The 16,413-nt window shown below is 35.9% G+C and overlaps 1 protein-coding gene across 3 annotated transcripts in view; it reads left to right on the top strand.

Annotated features, from left to right (window-relative positions):
- Positions 1 to 8,341: 8,341 nt before the first annotated feature.
- Positions 8,342 to 16,413, top strand: part of LOC117400479 (solute carrier family 22 member 23) — a 76,432-nt gene continuing 68,360 nt past the window's right edge. Inside the window, exons 1-2 of one of the 3 annotated variants that reach the window (XM_059022695.1) lie at positions 8,342 to 8,548; positions 9,210 to 9,732. In XM_059022695.1, the coding sequence (XP_058878678.1) occupies positions 9,298 to 9,732 (435 nt within the window). In that variant the 5' untranslated portion in view covers positions 8,342 to 8,548; positions 9,210 to 9,297. Of the gene's footprint in view, positions 8,549 to 9,209; positions 9,733 to 16,413 lie in introns of those variants that run through there. The other 2 variants (XM_059022697.1, XM_059022699.1) reach the window with 2 other exon arrangements.

Raw genomic sequence — 16,413 nt, 5'->3', positions numbered from 1 at the left:
TGTTCAATTAAACTGCTAAATAATCTTCCTTAAGACTTGTTATGAGTTTTTGATTGTTTAGTGCTTCTTGAAGTATAATGAAGAGGTAGCATTGCCTTAATTTAATTTTAATCCCAGACAGTATTTTGTAAATAGATTAGAAAGCTATAAACATTATTGTTATGATGTTCCTCTGAGATACTATGAAAGTAAAAATAAATGACACAAGTATTAACAAATTTGCAGTATAATTAGTAAAGTTACGGTACACTGCCCTTGATTTGTTTACAGTGTATTCTCCAAGCTGTAATTACCTTTAAAGATAGTGTCAAACATATATATATATATATATATATATATATATATATATATATATATATATATATATATATATATATATATACATATTAGACACACACACAACAAAATATAAGCTGTTAAACATTGATGTGTATAGAAACATTTTAAATGCATATGTAAAGCACAAGCACACACATTTACAGTATTATTGAACCATTTGGATACCATTATAACAATGTGTTACCCTAGCAGGACCATTAGAAAATCACTGCATTACCGGTAAAGGCAATATCATGGATTTGGAATAAAGTGATATTGATATATATCACACAAATGTACTGATATGGAACCATGCCAGTGAAATTGGTGTATTGGTCCATACCATTGTGTACCATGTGTATGTGAAAAATGTTTCCACTGTGGTACCATTCTACACATGATTCACACCATTACAACTGTTTGCTAAACTTCATTGAATACCTATGGAAAATACTCAAGCAAAAATAACACACCAGTACTGTATAGCAGAAAGTTGATTATTTAAGTCCAGTAGCTAATTGCTATATAATTATGTGATACTGGTAAACTGTTCAAAACTTGGAGTGTTACATTTAAAAAAATGAACACAAGTACTTATAGGGTTGAGATTGTACTTATATCGCAGTGATACAGGTGTATTTTAATAATGTAAAATTCCAGATGTACAAGGTTTTGCAGAATATTGTTTATTTATTACTTTTAAAGTAATGTAATTAAACCCTATACTATACATTCATCTCACTTTTTATATTTTATTTTGGTAGACGTTTGTGGTCATGTTTAAAGCAAGCTCAGCATCCGCACTGCTTAAAATATAATCATATAGTTGATTGTAAGGGTTTTTCACAAGGATTCATAATTTAAGGATAGTTTAACATTAAGGGTCTGGTATCCTTTTACAGTTGTGTTTGCATTCTGGTGTGTTCAGGACAGTACACAATATGTATCCTTGTATAGGGGCCTTTATAATCCAGACTGGTTTGTACTCTTCCCTGTGTAACGCAGCACAATGTAGCAATCAGTATTTTAAAATATTTATGAATGCAATTGTGATTTTTACTGAAATAAGGGACTTGGACAATTACGATGGACTTCGCAGTGTGCCCATGCACACGGAGTGTTGCCCATGCACACGGAGTGTTGCTTCACTAGAGGGGGCTGTGTCTGAAGGATCTCTTATAGTTCCTTTAAATGTATGTATTAACTGTTTACTTGTAAGCTTTTGTAAATAGTAAATTATTGAGATCTAAAAATAAATGATTTATATAATAATTTTTAAATTTATAATACAGAATTAAAACAGCAGTGTTACTTGCATCAGACCATGCATTCCCAGAAAATTTAAAATGGCTGTTTTTTATTGTTATTATTATTAAAGATTAATTAAAAGAAATGGCAAGAATAAAGCAATAATGATAACACATCTGTATTCTTCATTGCTTCTTTATTTCTTATGTTTTCTGTCTACTGCATTGCCATTCAGGAGGTAGTGTAAGAAAGGCGAATGCTAGTCTGCCTGCGTCTCTTAAGCAGAGACTGACATTTTGTGTGCTCAGCCTTTCTAATGTTGAGACCTCACACCTCATTTCACTTGTGAGCTGAGCCAGAACCCACGCTTCTATAGGTGAAAGGCCTGAACGTGAATCATCTCGATGTGACATCAAGGTATATGTTTGATCGTATTTTATAACTAACAATTCAAAGCAGAGTTAAGTCCTATTGGGAATCGGACTAAGATGTGGCGAATGTGGAAGGCGAATGTATACATATATAGTTTTGGTGTGAAGGTTTCTTTTAAAAGACTAGTGAATGTTTTTTGTGCAAAATCTACATGCAATCAGTTCTACTGAAGGCACATCCAGTGTACATGGAAATAACAGTATTACAGAGTGGATAACATCTGAGGCAAAGTCATGCAAGTTACTAGACTAGCTGCTCCCTGCGGTTATAGTGTTTTGGTCTTTCCTTTTTAAAGGACTTGAATTTTTATTTTCAAAAGTCAGTTAGGTATTGCTTCCTAACTTCAACCGAATCAGTCATTTGCCTAGCAACAGGCTCCTGTCGCTTTTGACCCTGTCCAGATTGTACTGATAACTTTGTGTCAGTGTACTGTAACAAACATTATGTTTTCATTCAGTTGTCTCTGTATATTGTTATGCTGTTCTGGTATATAAAAGTGTCAAGAACAGAGATAAACAAAAGAAAAGCAATGTTTGAAAAATCACCATCACTACCGGAGCACAAACTTATATTTACCAATAGAGGGCGCTGGCAATCCAGAATAGAGCTGATCTCTGGTGATGTGCAATAGGGTTCAATTAATTATTTAACATAAGGGCTTTGACAAAGGGGAATATCTAGTAAGCTTTTATTGTCACCTTCTTGTGAAGAAATGGGTATTTTGTGTAACTGAATAGACAATTAATGAATGCAAGTTGTTTTAGCATTTAAATTGTGCTGTGATTACCCGCATGTTGAAATATTGTATATGAGACAGAATCATAGATCAATTATTAATAAATAAATTAAACATTTTCAGAGTTAAGTTAGAAAATCTATTATATTAATAATATCAATAGTAGTGTCCCTGAGCGACACCAACCAGATTAATATAGATTTAAAGGGCGGCAATATTTGGATCCTCCATCCACCTCATTTATCAAGGAATTGGCTGGGGAAAACAAATCTATATTTGGGATAAACAAAATTATATTTTAAAAAAATCCTAATCATTCCTTTAGGGTGCTATTGTACTGTAGTCAAGTAGAATTTTTATGATGAGTTTTACTAACTTTAAACATCTACATGTGTGATGTGTTGTGTTGCACAGACAGCAGGTGTCTCGACTGTATTTTTCTGTTATAGATGCACTGTAGTCATTTACTATGCATTCTCTTCTTGCGTTGCCATGACAATGGGGTGCATATAACTGCTAATAACATTCTGTACATGACAGAAGGGATTTTCATTAAAGATAAGTACATCAAATATTTATGTTCTGAAGATTGAAGGGGGGTGCTTTTACACTTATTACCAGCCAAAATATAATGTATATGACCAGATTAGACATTATAAAAAGTCAGTTTCATGGGTTATGCCTAAAATAACCATTTAAAACAATTTAGGGATTTGATGACCAATCTATTTTTTTACCACTGCAAGGAAAATCTATTTCCAATTGATAGGACAGTACAAAACACATGCTTTGGATCTACAGTAGATCACCTTAAAGAAGTGCTTAATAAATACTGCAAGGCAAGACATGTTTATATGTTTCAAAGGGGAAGAATATAATGGAAAACCCATTTACACTTCTCATATAACGAATGAATACAGTAGGTGTTCATATATATTCAGAATTAAATTATTAATTGTAAGTCTGCCTCAAAAAGTACTGCTTTATCCTAGTGCTTTATGAAAAAAAAAATGTAAATTGGCAGGTTCCACAATAATTTTACACTACAATATCATATAAATCATTGGTGCCTGTTAACATTCTACCATATCATAGTTTTGCCTTCTGGTGAAATCTCATCTTCTATACTTTCTTTACATTCTTGTTATATAGTCAAAGGTGTCCCTGATAATACAAACTAGCTTCAGCAGTGTTTGCAGAGGGTGGAGAGCATAGTGATGAAGAACACGTGTGCTTTATGACTCAGAAGAAAGGACAGCATAAAAATACAGTGCCCCACATACTGTAAGTTACTGGTTACTTAACAAAGTCACTGGGCCTTTTTTATTTAAAAAATAAATGACTGTTTTATGGAATGTTTCATTCAGCATAATATTTCAAGATAATTTTGATTAATTAAATCAAGTTTGTATTTGATATATCCCCAGGATTTTCTTTAAAATGTAAACTAAAATATGCAAATTAAGCAACTGAGACAGCTACAGTCAAGTGAAATGTCGACTGAGAAAGAAATGTGAGCTTCCCCAAATAGCTGCATCAATGCAGCTTGATGCAACTATGAACAAGCAGTCCTACTATTCGGTCTCGGGCTTCTCTCAAGCAGAGTTGCTCCCAGATGTGTGGTTGTTTGTGAGGTCCTTGTGGGTTAGGTTGATGCCCAGACTGAGATGTGTTCAAACCCTTGTCCCCCATCTGTTTTGTGACTTATAATAATAATAATAATAATAATAATAATAATAATAATAATAATAATAATAAACAAAATATGATAAACAAAAATCAGTGTTTCCAAATTAACTAGGAATTCTCCAATTCAATTTCAGCCTTCAGTATATTTACAGGCCCTCCTTCTCTCAATCGGCGATGTACGGTTACCTTTAATAGCCTTTTAGCCATACAAGGGCTAGTGTAAATCTCTCTGGCACCTGACTGAGAAAGCCAATCTTATTTTTAGTACATGATGCTGTGATGACCCTGGTCTCAAAAGCTGTAGGTTGAATCCAATTGCAGACAGAATCATGGTGGAGTCTTGCAAATTATAATGTATCCATTACTGAGGTTAGGCGATTTTGAGTGTTGTCCTTCAGATATCCAGTAGCAGAAGCCATCAGGACAAGTTACCACTTTTCTGATTAAAGAAACCTAGGTAGCGGGTTATTGCTTACATTAGGTATATTTAATATTACTTACAAACAAGGTTGGGGCACTCTGTTGTGATAGTGAATTTATCTTTAAATCAATAAAGAATCCAGTTAATTTTTTTGTGGTCTGTATTTAATACATTGAAAATGAATGGTTATTTAAATATATCAAACCATCTTCAATTACAATGCAATAGATTTATAAAAAGAGGATATGGTCGTGCCAGGGTAGCTATAATGGTACGAACCTTTAGTATGCTTTAGTATCACAGTGAGAATATTTTCAAATTGAACTGAAACATGTTTCTTATCTTTTGCAATACCATATCACAACCATTATACAATATCTGACTCAAATCAGTTGTGCTACCTGCTCTGCCAGATTCTGGTACCAGAGTACCTCATACACTGTAGCGCCAGCAACATAAAATTCTGCCACCAGTAGATATGTTTTTTTGTATTTATTTTTATTCCTTAGCAACCATATATGATGAAAGTTTCTCATTGGGTTTGGAGTACTCACATGACCCCCCCCCCCCCCCACACTCATCCACATACACAGGAGAGAAGGTTTGTGTCATGTGGGAAGTTATGAGGGGGCATTATTAGGCCAGGGTTTGATAATTTAGCACCTGTAGGCTCTCTGGTGCTAAACTTTCAAAATCGTTTAACACCAATTTTCAAAATGATTTACACCCCTGTTTGCGAGTGGTTCTTTTACATTTTATTCAGGTAGATACAAAATGCTGGTACAGTATTATTTTAGAAATACATTAAACCTTCCTGTAAGTGGACACAACATAAATGGATCCATAACTAAATCCATTTCGAGGTAAAGCTAATTCAAGCTAATGCCTTTATCTTTACACCACTATCCATGTGCACTACAATATGTTTAGTTGTGTATGTCTGAAAAGTTACATTACATGTTAACCATTTGCATGCACATTTCTATCAGGTTACTGTAGAGTAGGATAAGTACTAGGATTGTGTCATGGCTACAGAAATTCACTTACCAGGAGAAATGCAAATACTAGTCCGGTCAACGATTACACATCAATTGCACTGATAGCTACTCAAAAAAGGGGTCCAGGGTCTGAAATGTATTCAGCAGTTTTACCAGAAACATCAAATTAACTTGAACCGACTCATCTTCAGTATGAAGAGAGGGGTTTAGTGGGAGCAGTAAACTACAGCATGATCAGCAGTACTTCAGATCACTGTGTTGTTGATCACAGTATAGGTGCTGGCTTGTGCAGACCTTGTTAGAGTATGTTTGTATGACATCTGTTGTACCAGTGAATGCGTGAGATGTGAATGTTGTAGACCTATACTGCAGATGAAACAGGGAGAGTGGACATTGCTGAAATAGTGCTGTAATCAGAGATGTTCATGTGCTGAAGTTGCACAAATTATTTTTCAGCCTGCAATTCGTAGGCTAGTAAGCAACCAATGATTAAGACCTTGGACAGCTTGAGTGCTTCTTAGTTATGACTTCTTAACACTTGTGTAACACTGGTTGGTCTTGGCTGTGAAAGCATACTTAATATATGGTACTAAGGTACAATATTACCCTTACTAGCATGTGTTGCCATGTGAAAAACCAATATGGATTTGCAATACAATTGACATTTATCATGTACATATATCATCATCATCATCATCTTCACCCTTTTTCAATCCACTGCTGGATGAAGGCCTCCCCAAGATTCTTCCACAAAAGCCTGTCTGCTGTGTCCCTAAAATTATGTTATGTGTTGTATCCTCAGTGGGTTACAGGGGTTAGATACAAACGCCAGTGTCCCTCACTAACAGACACCCTCTTTGTCTCCAATTTCTTTAGGATGAGAGGCACCATAATTATCAAAAACTGCACACATGTTATCACTTCAAAGAGAAGCCTGAATGTATTATTTTGCCATATTTTTGTTTACCTTCTATGCACTGTTAATAAATGCTTAGTGGTTTGGATGCATTAGTTACCTTTTGAATTTCAACTCAACCTTTTCAACTTGTAGCGGATCACTTATCCATGATGTGTTCTGTAATTGAGTATATGGGCTGCCTTGCGGATGTGTAAGTATATCACAAAGGTATTAACATCATACAAACTGGGCACGCTCATGTGCAGGCTTGGTGAGAATTGACAAAGAAAATGTAGAGATGTGACTATATTCTAAATATTGGAAACTTCTCTTTAGTATGAATGAATACAATTACTTACGCATACAAACATTAGATAATATTTGCAGAATACTGGTCTCTGCTTGCAGACAAGCCATCTTTGCATTATGTGTTTACTGCTGTAATCTCTATACATCTTTGTAAACTGTGTATTCACATTGTTGAACATGACAATAAGATTGCCTATTAATCATATTTATACTGGCCCTTGGAACATGGTTCAGTGGTGTATAATTAGTTTGCATACTCGGATGAAGTACCTTAGGTATCTTTGTTCCTTATTGCATAATTTATTATCCTGTATTACTTTTATTTATACATTTTTTTTCATATTGAGCTTCAGGTTTTGATGTCCTTTCAGTTTTTTTCCAGCAAATCATACACATCCTCTTGTAAACAACAAGGAAGTGTTTGAAGATGGTGCTTGTCTTGTCAGCAATTACTGTATGTTCAACACAGGTTGTTACAACAACAATCAGCAACAGGAACACAAATGTTGTACTGTACAATTTGTGATGTATCATGTGTTGCTGTACAACTTGAGTGGCTGATTTTTCAAAACAGATGTAACTTATAAGGTCACTCATATCACACACTACTGTATATGCAAAGTATGTGGTTACGACTAATGTAATGAGTGCGTTTACCATGAAGCCTTGAATAAGACGTCCATTACATAATTACTAATGCATATGCTTCGACTTTATAAGACGGCATTTTTCCTAAAATATGTTAGTGTTGACCTTCATTTGACTTTATGAAGCAAACTGTGTTAATTCTATAGGGTGATGCAAAACATTTGTCCATAGCTGTTTTGAATGAATGAATGCTTTTTTTTTTAAGTATTCAACACGTAACAACTCTTGCACAGAATTCCGTTTTTACTACACATGTAACAATTCAATGGAAACAATTATGATAAAAAACAGGTGTGAATAAGACGATACAAACCTGATTGAAGTGTTTTAATTATTGGACCCGGTATCTTAGAAAAAGATGAGTTTTGAGATGTGAATTGTGCAGCAGTAATAATAATAATAATAATAATAATAATAATAATAATAATAATAATAACAACAACAACGTATTCGACAGTTTAGTCCCAATGCACGTGGCTTTTAAATTATAGATGGTGATTTATAAATAATTAGAAATGTGCGCAATGTCTGTCTTCCTGTGGCTGATTGTTTTCCAGTAGAGGTGATCTGTACATCGGTTTACATTGATGCATAATATGTTATTTATATATTGGTATTTTAGGTATCTCTTACGGGTTTTGTTTCTGGCATATGAACCTGCGGTTGTTATTTTTACCATTACCAGATGCAAAACCTCGACTATACAGTCTGTAGGCTACTCAAACACCCACATGCGACAAAATGCTCCTCGTTGCTCTTTCCCGACAATACCCCTAGAATGCGGTACAATTTATCATCTCGTCATCCCTGTTTTCCAATCGTGGTAAACTAGGTGATTCAGGTGGGCGGAGGTAAGTTTACGTTGCTTGTTATGCGAGACTGAAACCACATGCTAAGTAGTCATTGCGTTTTTTTTTTTTTTTTTTAAAGCGGAAACCATGGAAGAATAAATTATGGTTTATTTGTTTGATTTGTGTGATTGCCAAAATAGTACTAGTATAGGGCACCAGACGTGAAAGAATGCAGCTAATTAATTTAAAACGATGCAGTCTCCCCATTGAAAGCACCGAGTGTATTTATATACAGGTGTGTTACCTGTAGCCTCAACGGGAAAGGGGCTGGGTTTGTAGCTTCAGGATTGGACTCTTCCGGAATGAGTTTATAGTCCGGTTTGTCAGATTTCTTAAATATTGCAACAGGGAAAATAGTTTTTTTTTTCTTTTTCTGTACGTCCAGTCCTCGATGTTAAGGATTCAGCCGGCTTCTCTCTGTCTCTCTCGAATCTTAGTAGGATACATGCTACCGACTCGTGTTAGATAAATTCGCTGTTCAGTTTAAAATATATATATTTATTTATTAATAATTAAGTAATGTACATTTAGATATTTTCCAGATTTTAATTGTTGTTTTTATATTTTATATATATATATATATATATATATATATATATATATATATATATATATATATATATTTAAATGGACTACGTTGTATTTTGTTTTTGTAACAAAGCGCAGTCACTGAGAGCCAACGACTGCAGTGGATTGTCAAGCACAGACGTGCTTTAAAGATACGATTTAAACTGACAATAAAAAACACGATGGCCGTAGAAGAAAGACTGAACTCTGAAGAGGTAAACCCAGAATTTCCAGAAAATGGCTCTGTGGCTACCGAAAACACTTCTTCGGGGGTGCTCCGTGAATATGACGAATCTGTGGCGCCTTATCTTGGGGGATTTGGGAAATACCAGAAACAACTAATTCTCCTAACCTGGATCCCCGCTTTGTTTATTGGATACAGCCAGAATTCAGACTCTCTTCTTTTAGCCCAGCCCGGCTACACTTGTAAATCTGCTACTGTGACTTTGGGAAATACGACAATAAACCCGGTTTCATATGTAAATACAACAAATGACAGCAGGACTGCTTATATTCATGGGAATGACAGTAGCAACGATATCAACAAGGCAGATTGTCTGTGCTTTGACAGGAAATACAACTTAAGCATTGGGCTCGTACAAAACGTGGTCACCAAAGTAAGTGCATTCCTCTACATATTCCTGTTTTCTTTGTGATACTCTCCCGTGATATGAAGTGTTTTGCTTTTCTGGACAAATATTATTATTATTATTATTTATTTCTTAGCAGACGCCCTTATCCAGGGCGACTTACAATCGCAAGCAAATACAAATACATTCAAGTGTTACAATATAAGTCATACAATAAGAACAAGAAATACAATAATTCTCAAGTGTGACAAACCACAATTCAATAATACAGCAGATAATAGTGAAAGTTACATCAGGATATGATTAAGTAGTGATAGTTACATCAGGATATGATTAAGTACAAAATACTACAGATTAAACACTTGGGAGATTACAATATTCTGAGGTACAGGATTAAATGCAGTAAAATAGGGGGCAGATAAGAGCAAAATAAAGCATATTTAAATGAAGGGTGATAGTGTCCCAGGATACAACAGAGGAGTTCTACAGGTGCTGTTTGAAGAGGTGAGTCTTAAGGAGGCGCCGGAATGTGGTCAGGGACTGGGCAGTCCTGACATCTGACAAATAACTGGCGAAGCTTTATATACACTTCGATCTATAATTTGAGAATAATGAGGTAGCAGCCTTGCGGCACAGGTTTTTTTGTTTGTTTGTTTGTATCACCTCTGTGACGGTGTATATAAGTGTGTATAAAAATATAAATTCCACATCTGGCCAGGGAAAATTGAGGCGATCTAAATAGAGAGGTCAATGGTGGCATGAGTGGACTAAACTGCACCCTCACTCTGAGGACGGAGTTCCAGGAAGCTGGAGCAAATAGGTGGCCAATGCTTCCAATACAGGTATTTCCAGGAGCATAGCATTAGTAATAACACATACAAAAATGTATATGTAGTCGTCGTCTTCTTCTTCTTCTTCTTCTTCTTCTTCTTACTAGAATACCAATTAAATATATTGTACAATAACATGTAAATAAACTTTTTAGCCTATGATACAATAAAGTGCCCATTAGTGGTAACCAAGGTTTTAAAATCCATTTTCTTATCAGCACTAGCAATTTTCTTCTCTTGAAGATTTGTTGGTTTATTAGCTTGTGTTATACTTTTATTTGGAATGTGCTGGTATTTCAGCGGTAATCATTCACGTGTTGCAGTTCAGTCTCATTTCAATGGACCATTATATCATGTGACCTACAGCAAAGCCACCAATATCCAGTTGGTTCCATTTAAAATGCTTGTATTTGCGTATCCTGAGTGAAGGTAGAGTGGAGAAGCTAAAGAAAAGCAACACAATAAACCAGGGGACCAGTAATACTGCTGGTAAATCTGAAAAGTGGTAAGGAAACTGACTGTTGGTTATTGGTTTGTGTTTCTTTAAGACAACTGGATCTGAAGACCACCCAGAAGGAAAATGTTTCAGATGTTATTTAATTGTAGTATACACTTCAAATATGTATCCCAAATCGTTATTGCAGAAACAATATAGACCTATTTAATAAACATTTGCTTTTAAAAGAAAAACAAATGTGAGCTACACACATAAAAGAAGACAGAATAAATAGGCCTACTAAAAACATTTTACTCACTTTACCCACAATATACAGATAACTGCATATGTGTGTTCATATCCACATAAACTATGTATTGAAACCATTTCTTGACCTTTTTTTAAACTACCTTTAGAGACTAAATTGGAAAGCCAACACTAGTCTTTCTTTTTTTTTTTTAGTAACACTGAATACATAGAATGGTATTGAATACATATGAATGTAGGAATCCAACATCAATAATTTTATGACTAAACTTAAAGAATAGTTAATGAACATCAAACCATAACGAATTCATTGCAGCAGACTTTTGAGTTGCATTTTACAAAATAAGTCCTTAATCCATACAACTAGGCTGTGTAACTGACATTTTCATGGGGACAGGAAATGCAATGTGGTACAGTATGTGCCATTTTATTCAGCTTAGCTAGTTAGCTTGCTCCCAGTTTACATATCTGACCTTGCAACTAGCCGTTGTGGAGTACTTATTGTATTTAACATAGAACAAAGTACATGGTATAGGCCTACTATCTTGTATACACCTCTGTTTCTGCTTTGTTAAATGGCTTGCAGTGCTTTTGTAACTCCTAAGAGCACCCCAGGCAGTTTTGTATGCTAATACAGCAGTTCAGTGCTGTACCACATTTGCAATAACAAAAGAAAAAATCTCTTTCACCTTTATCTGCTGTGAAGTGGTTTTTAAATCTGGCTAATACTGGTTCTGCTGATAGTTGCAAACAAAATCATCAGCTGAATATGGTGAAGTAAGTAATCCCATTGCTCAGCCATTTTGTCATAAGCTTTATTCACATGCGATCTGTACATCTGAAGCCAGATTTAACTAGGTCTTTATGCTAGAGCAGTTAGCACCATTTTTATGTTTCTGATTGACTTGTTACTTGTTTAGTAACATTAATATAACTATCGGTTTTCCTGTCACAAAACAGAAATAACCAATATTAATAAATGCATCAAACTGTGTTTTAAAGCAGATATTTTAAGCAACAACAACTAGGCAAATTGAATGTACAAGAACATAAGTTTTCCAAGTGGATAAAATCTGAGTTCTAGCGAGTGACATTACAGTGCAGAGAACTTGGTGCATTCTCTAAATACATTCAGTATGTTCACATGCAAGGTAAATTATATATAAGAAATCCCTCCTAAAGTCCAACTTCTACTGCCTCCAGAGTGGCAGGAGGGTGACAATGGGTTCTCAAGACAAAGTACAGCGGGGTCCCCTGACTGGCAGGTTCAACCATGCTGTGAAAGCTTGAGTAACATACTCGGCCAAAGTGGAAGGGCCACTCGCCAACCTGCCTGGCCAGTGTGGAGAGTTATGGCCAACCCCCCCATGATGAAAGCACAGACAAAAACATGGCCCTCATTCCCTGGAGGCTGGAATGCCACCAACAAAGGCAGCGGTCGGTTAGGCATAAAGGCAGAGGGTGCTAAGAATCACCAGGTTACGATTTTAGGCTGCCACAGAACACTGACCCTGGCCATGTACAACTGCAGATCTCTTTCAGGTGAAGCAAGACTTCAAGAGTTGAAAGAAGAACTTGGAAAAATCAAGTTGGACATCGTAGTACTAAGCGAAGAACTGCAAAAAAACGAAGGATTACTAGAACTCGAGTGGACATCTTCTCTTCTACCGAGGCACTACAGATGGATGAACAGGAGGCGTTGGAGTCATTGCCCACAAGAGAATCAAGAATAATGTAGTAGAGATTGACAGTGCATCAGAGAGGTCCTCAAGACTGATAGTGAAAGTTTCAAGGAAGCATAAACTTCAGGTCATCCAAGTATATGCACCAACAACAAGCTATTCATATGAAGAAGTACAAGAACTACACGAAAATGGGAAGAGCCACTATAAGTTCATCATCTATGACTTCAACGCCAAAATAGGAGCCCAGCAAGAAGATGGGAATACGGTCTGCAAATTTGGACGTGGCGACAGGAACGAGAGAGGCAACAGACTAGTCGAATTTACAGAGCACAAGAACTTATTCATCATGAACACCTTCTAGAAGAAACCCATCAGGAAATGGACATGGAGAGGACCCATCGGAGTGAAGAATTAAATTGACTACATTCTCACCAACAAGAAGCACACTGTACAAGATGTCACAGTACTAAACAAATTTAACACAGGAAGTGGCCATAGACTTGTAAGAGGCAAAATACACCTAAACACAGCACTGGAGAGAGCGATGATGAAATCCAACACAATCAATGTAGAAATGCTCCAGAAGCAAAGCCTGGTGTTTAAACTGGAACTGAAGAATAGATTCAGCGCTCTTCAAGATCTGCAAAAAGATGAAGCAACTGAGGTAAACAAAATCTATGAAGAAGTGACGCAAGTAATTGCAGAAACAGCAAAAAACATTGCTGGAACACAGAGTACAAAATGCAACTAGATCACACAAGAGACAAAAGACATGAAGAAAAGGGAAATTAAACAAACAGCAGCTCTGAAGTCAAAGATTGAATACACTGTGCTCTGCAAGACAGTAAGGAAGCATATTACTGAGGATACACGGTTATTCAACTGTAGGTTGGCTGAGAAAACTATTGAAAACAACCGAAGTATGAAGAAAGCAAAACAAAGACTGATGGGCGCGGGGGGGCGGGGACAGACAGATCTTAGCAATCAAACAAGAGGGTGGGACTGTCATCAAGAACTGCAAATTGATTTTGAAGACTTTTACAGAAAATTATATCAAGATGAAAAGAGCAATGTAGCAGATGACGAAGACGAGACGGAAAAAAAGCAACCTGAGGAAGAAGCTCAAAATTCACTAGGTAAATGTCCGTGTATGTAGTTTTATAAATAAATATTAGTTGTACTACACTAAAAAAAAAAGAAAAATGTGTTGAAAAATGCATTAAAACTGGATTGTGGCATTCTGAATTCATTGTCAGTATACAGAGGTACAACGGTTTCCACATATCCAGGAATTCTGGTGTGCCTCTCCCAAGTTTTTCTGAGCAAACATTTCAAGAATAGCCTGTTGATGGTTGTAATCATCAACCTGAACACAAACAAACAAATGTGTATGACTAAATAAGTCATACTTTTACTTTTTTCACTCTTACTTCTATAATTACTACTTGAGTTATTGAATTGTACTAATGCGTGTGTAACAGCATTAGCGATTGTTTCACTGTAGTTAAATTTATTTGTCGCTTTCGGACTACTAGATGCAGATAACTGCTATACGCAGTCCTTTTAATTTTTGTCTTTTAATAATGTTCCAATGCAGCAGATATAAGTGTCAATTAGAAACTGAGTGGCTGTGGACAGAACGACAAACTAACATTGTTTATTATTTCAGAAATAAAACTATCAGTAGCAAAGAAAATCCATCATTCTTGTGTCCCTCGAAAGGTCTCAAAACAAACGTTTATGAAACCCACCTCACATTGGCACAACCTGCCTAGCCCACCAGGAGTATAACATACTACAACTACTAGTAGACATTTAGCAGACACCTTTGTCCATTCCTATCCAATACAACTCAATCCTTTACTACCATTACTACTGCAATCAATACTACTTGTGCTTGTAATATTGATTTGTGTATATTCTAAACCTAGTTTTATTATTTATTTCTATATTTGTCATTTTTAATGTTTTTTGAGGAAAAAAGTGATATTCCTCATATTTTATAGCTTAAATGTTCATCCTCACTGTCAGATTGAAGGTCTTTTAAAACATTTACCAAAAGTGTTTTCAGTCATTGAGAACCATTGTTCTCACTGACAACTTGCTCTCGCTGACAACTTCCATTTTCAAACCATTTTAGGTTGCTCGAAAAAATTCACGCTCTAAAGTAGAGAATGACACGGGAATGAAACTTCAGTCTTGTCTCATCCTGTCCTCTCAAAAAAAATCCTGTGATATCCTGTAACAATTGTAAGTTGCCCTGGATAAGGGCGTCTGCTAAGAAATTAATAATAATAATCCCATGATAAACAGAGATCAACTATTATTTGGAGGTACAGATATTTTCGTATTCATTATTATTTATTATTATTATTTATTTCTTAGCAGACACCGTTATCCAGGGCAACTTACAGTTGTTACAAGATATCATTATTTTTACATACAATTACCCATTTATACAGTTGGGTTTTTACTGGAGCAATCTAGGTAAAGTACCTTGCTCAAGGGTACAGCAGCAGTGTCCCCCACCTGGGATTGAACTCACAACCCTCTGGTCAAGAGTCCAAATCGTAGCCTTTGACATCTCTGCATTATGATTTGCACATCCTTAATATACTGTACATATGTATATAGAGAGAGATGTTAAATACATGCCAGTAGCAATCCACAGGGTTCGGTTAGTCTGCTAGTATCAATAATTAATGTATCAGTATTGTTAACTAAAGGACTGACATAACTATACAATTATGGGCAATATCAAATATTTTAAGTATCAATATTTGTTAAACGTAAGGGTTTTTATTAACCATTCCGTGTTGCCAAGACACCGATTCTCTGCGGACATCTGCTGTCCCTCCGGTCCGTCCGCGTTGGTGTTGTCGGAGTCTCTATCCGAGTTTCAACCTTCTGATTCGGAGGCATACGGCTCGAATTGATACGGGAGACAATCCTTGTTTTCTCTCTCTACGTCAGATCCATCGCTACATAATTCACATTCATAAGAGGTGTCTAAAACTGATAAAATTAGGCTACTCTCCCTTTCACTGTCGCTGTCATCCATACTGGCAAATGCAAGGAGCCTGAGGTCACAGTCTCTTGGCCCCAAACCAGGAAATGGAGATCACCCTCTATATTTACTGGTATTATTTGATTCATTGTAGCGCGATTCAACATAATTTGGTAAATTTAATGTGCTTATATATTCAACTTAGACCTGTTAATATTATTTTGTATGTTTATGGTAACAGTCAAGTTCCATGTCTTAGGCTCTTTTACGACTTTAAAGAGCAAAAAAACACTCTTCCTGTCTGCTGGTGGCAGAGTAGTCCTGTTTCTTCTCATTCCCGGAAGCTTAAATCCCGTTCTTGCTCGTCCTGAGAGGTTTATTTTTTTTATTTCCCGGTCCCGCCTGTTCCAGTGAGCTTCACTTCTGTACCATCCCATCCCACCCTGCAAAATTTAACACAATTTTTTTCCCGTACTGCGGGAA

The sequence above is a fragment of the Acipenser ruthenus genome, chromosome 4, assembly GCF_902713425.1.
Source record: "Acipenser ruthenus chromosome 4, fAciRut3.2 maternal haplotype, whole genome shotgun sequence".
In the NCBI taxonomy this organism is placed as follows: Eukaryota; Metazoa; Chordata; class Actinopteri; order Acipenseriformes; family Acipenseridae; genus Acipenser; species Acipenser ruthenus.
The sequence above is the reverse complement of the archived record's forward strand: the minus strand, read 5'-3'. Positions and strand labels throughout refer to the sequence as shown.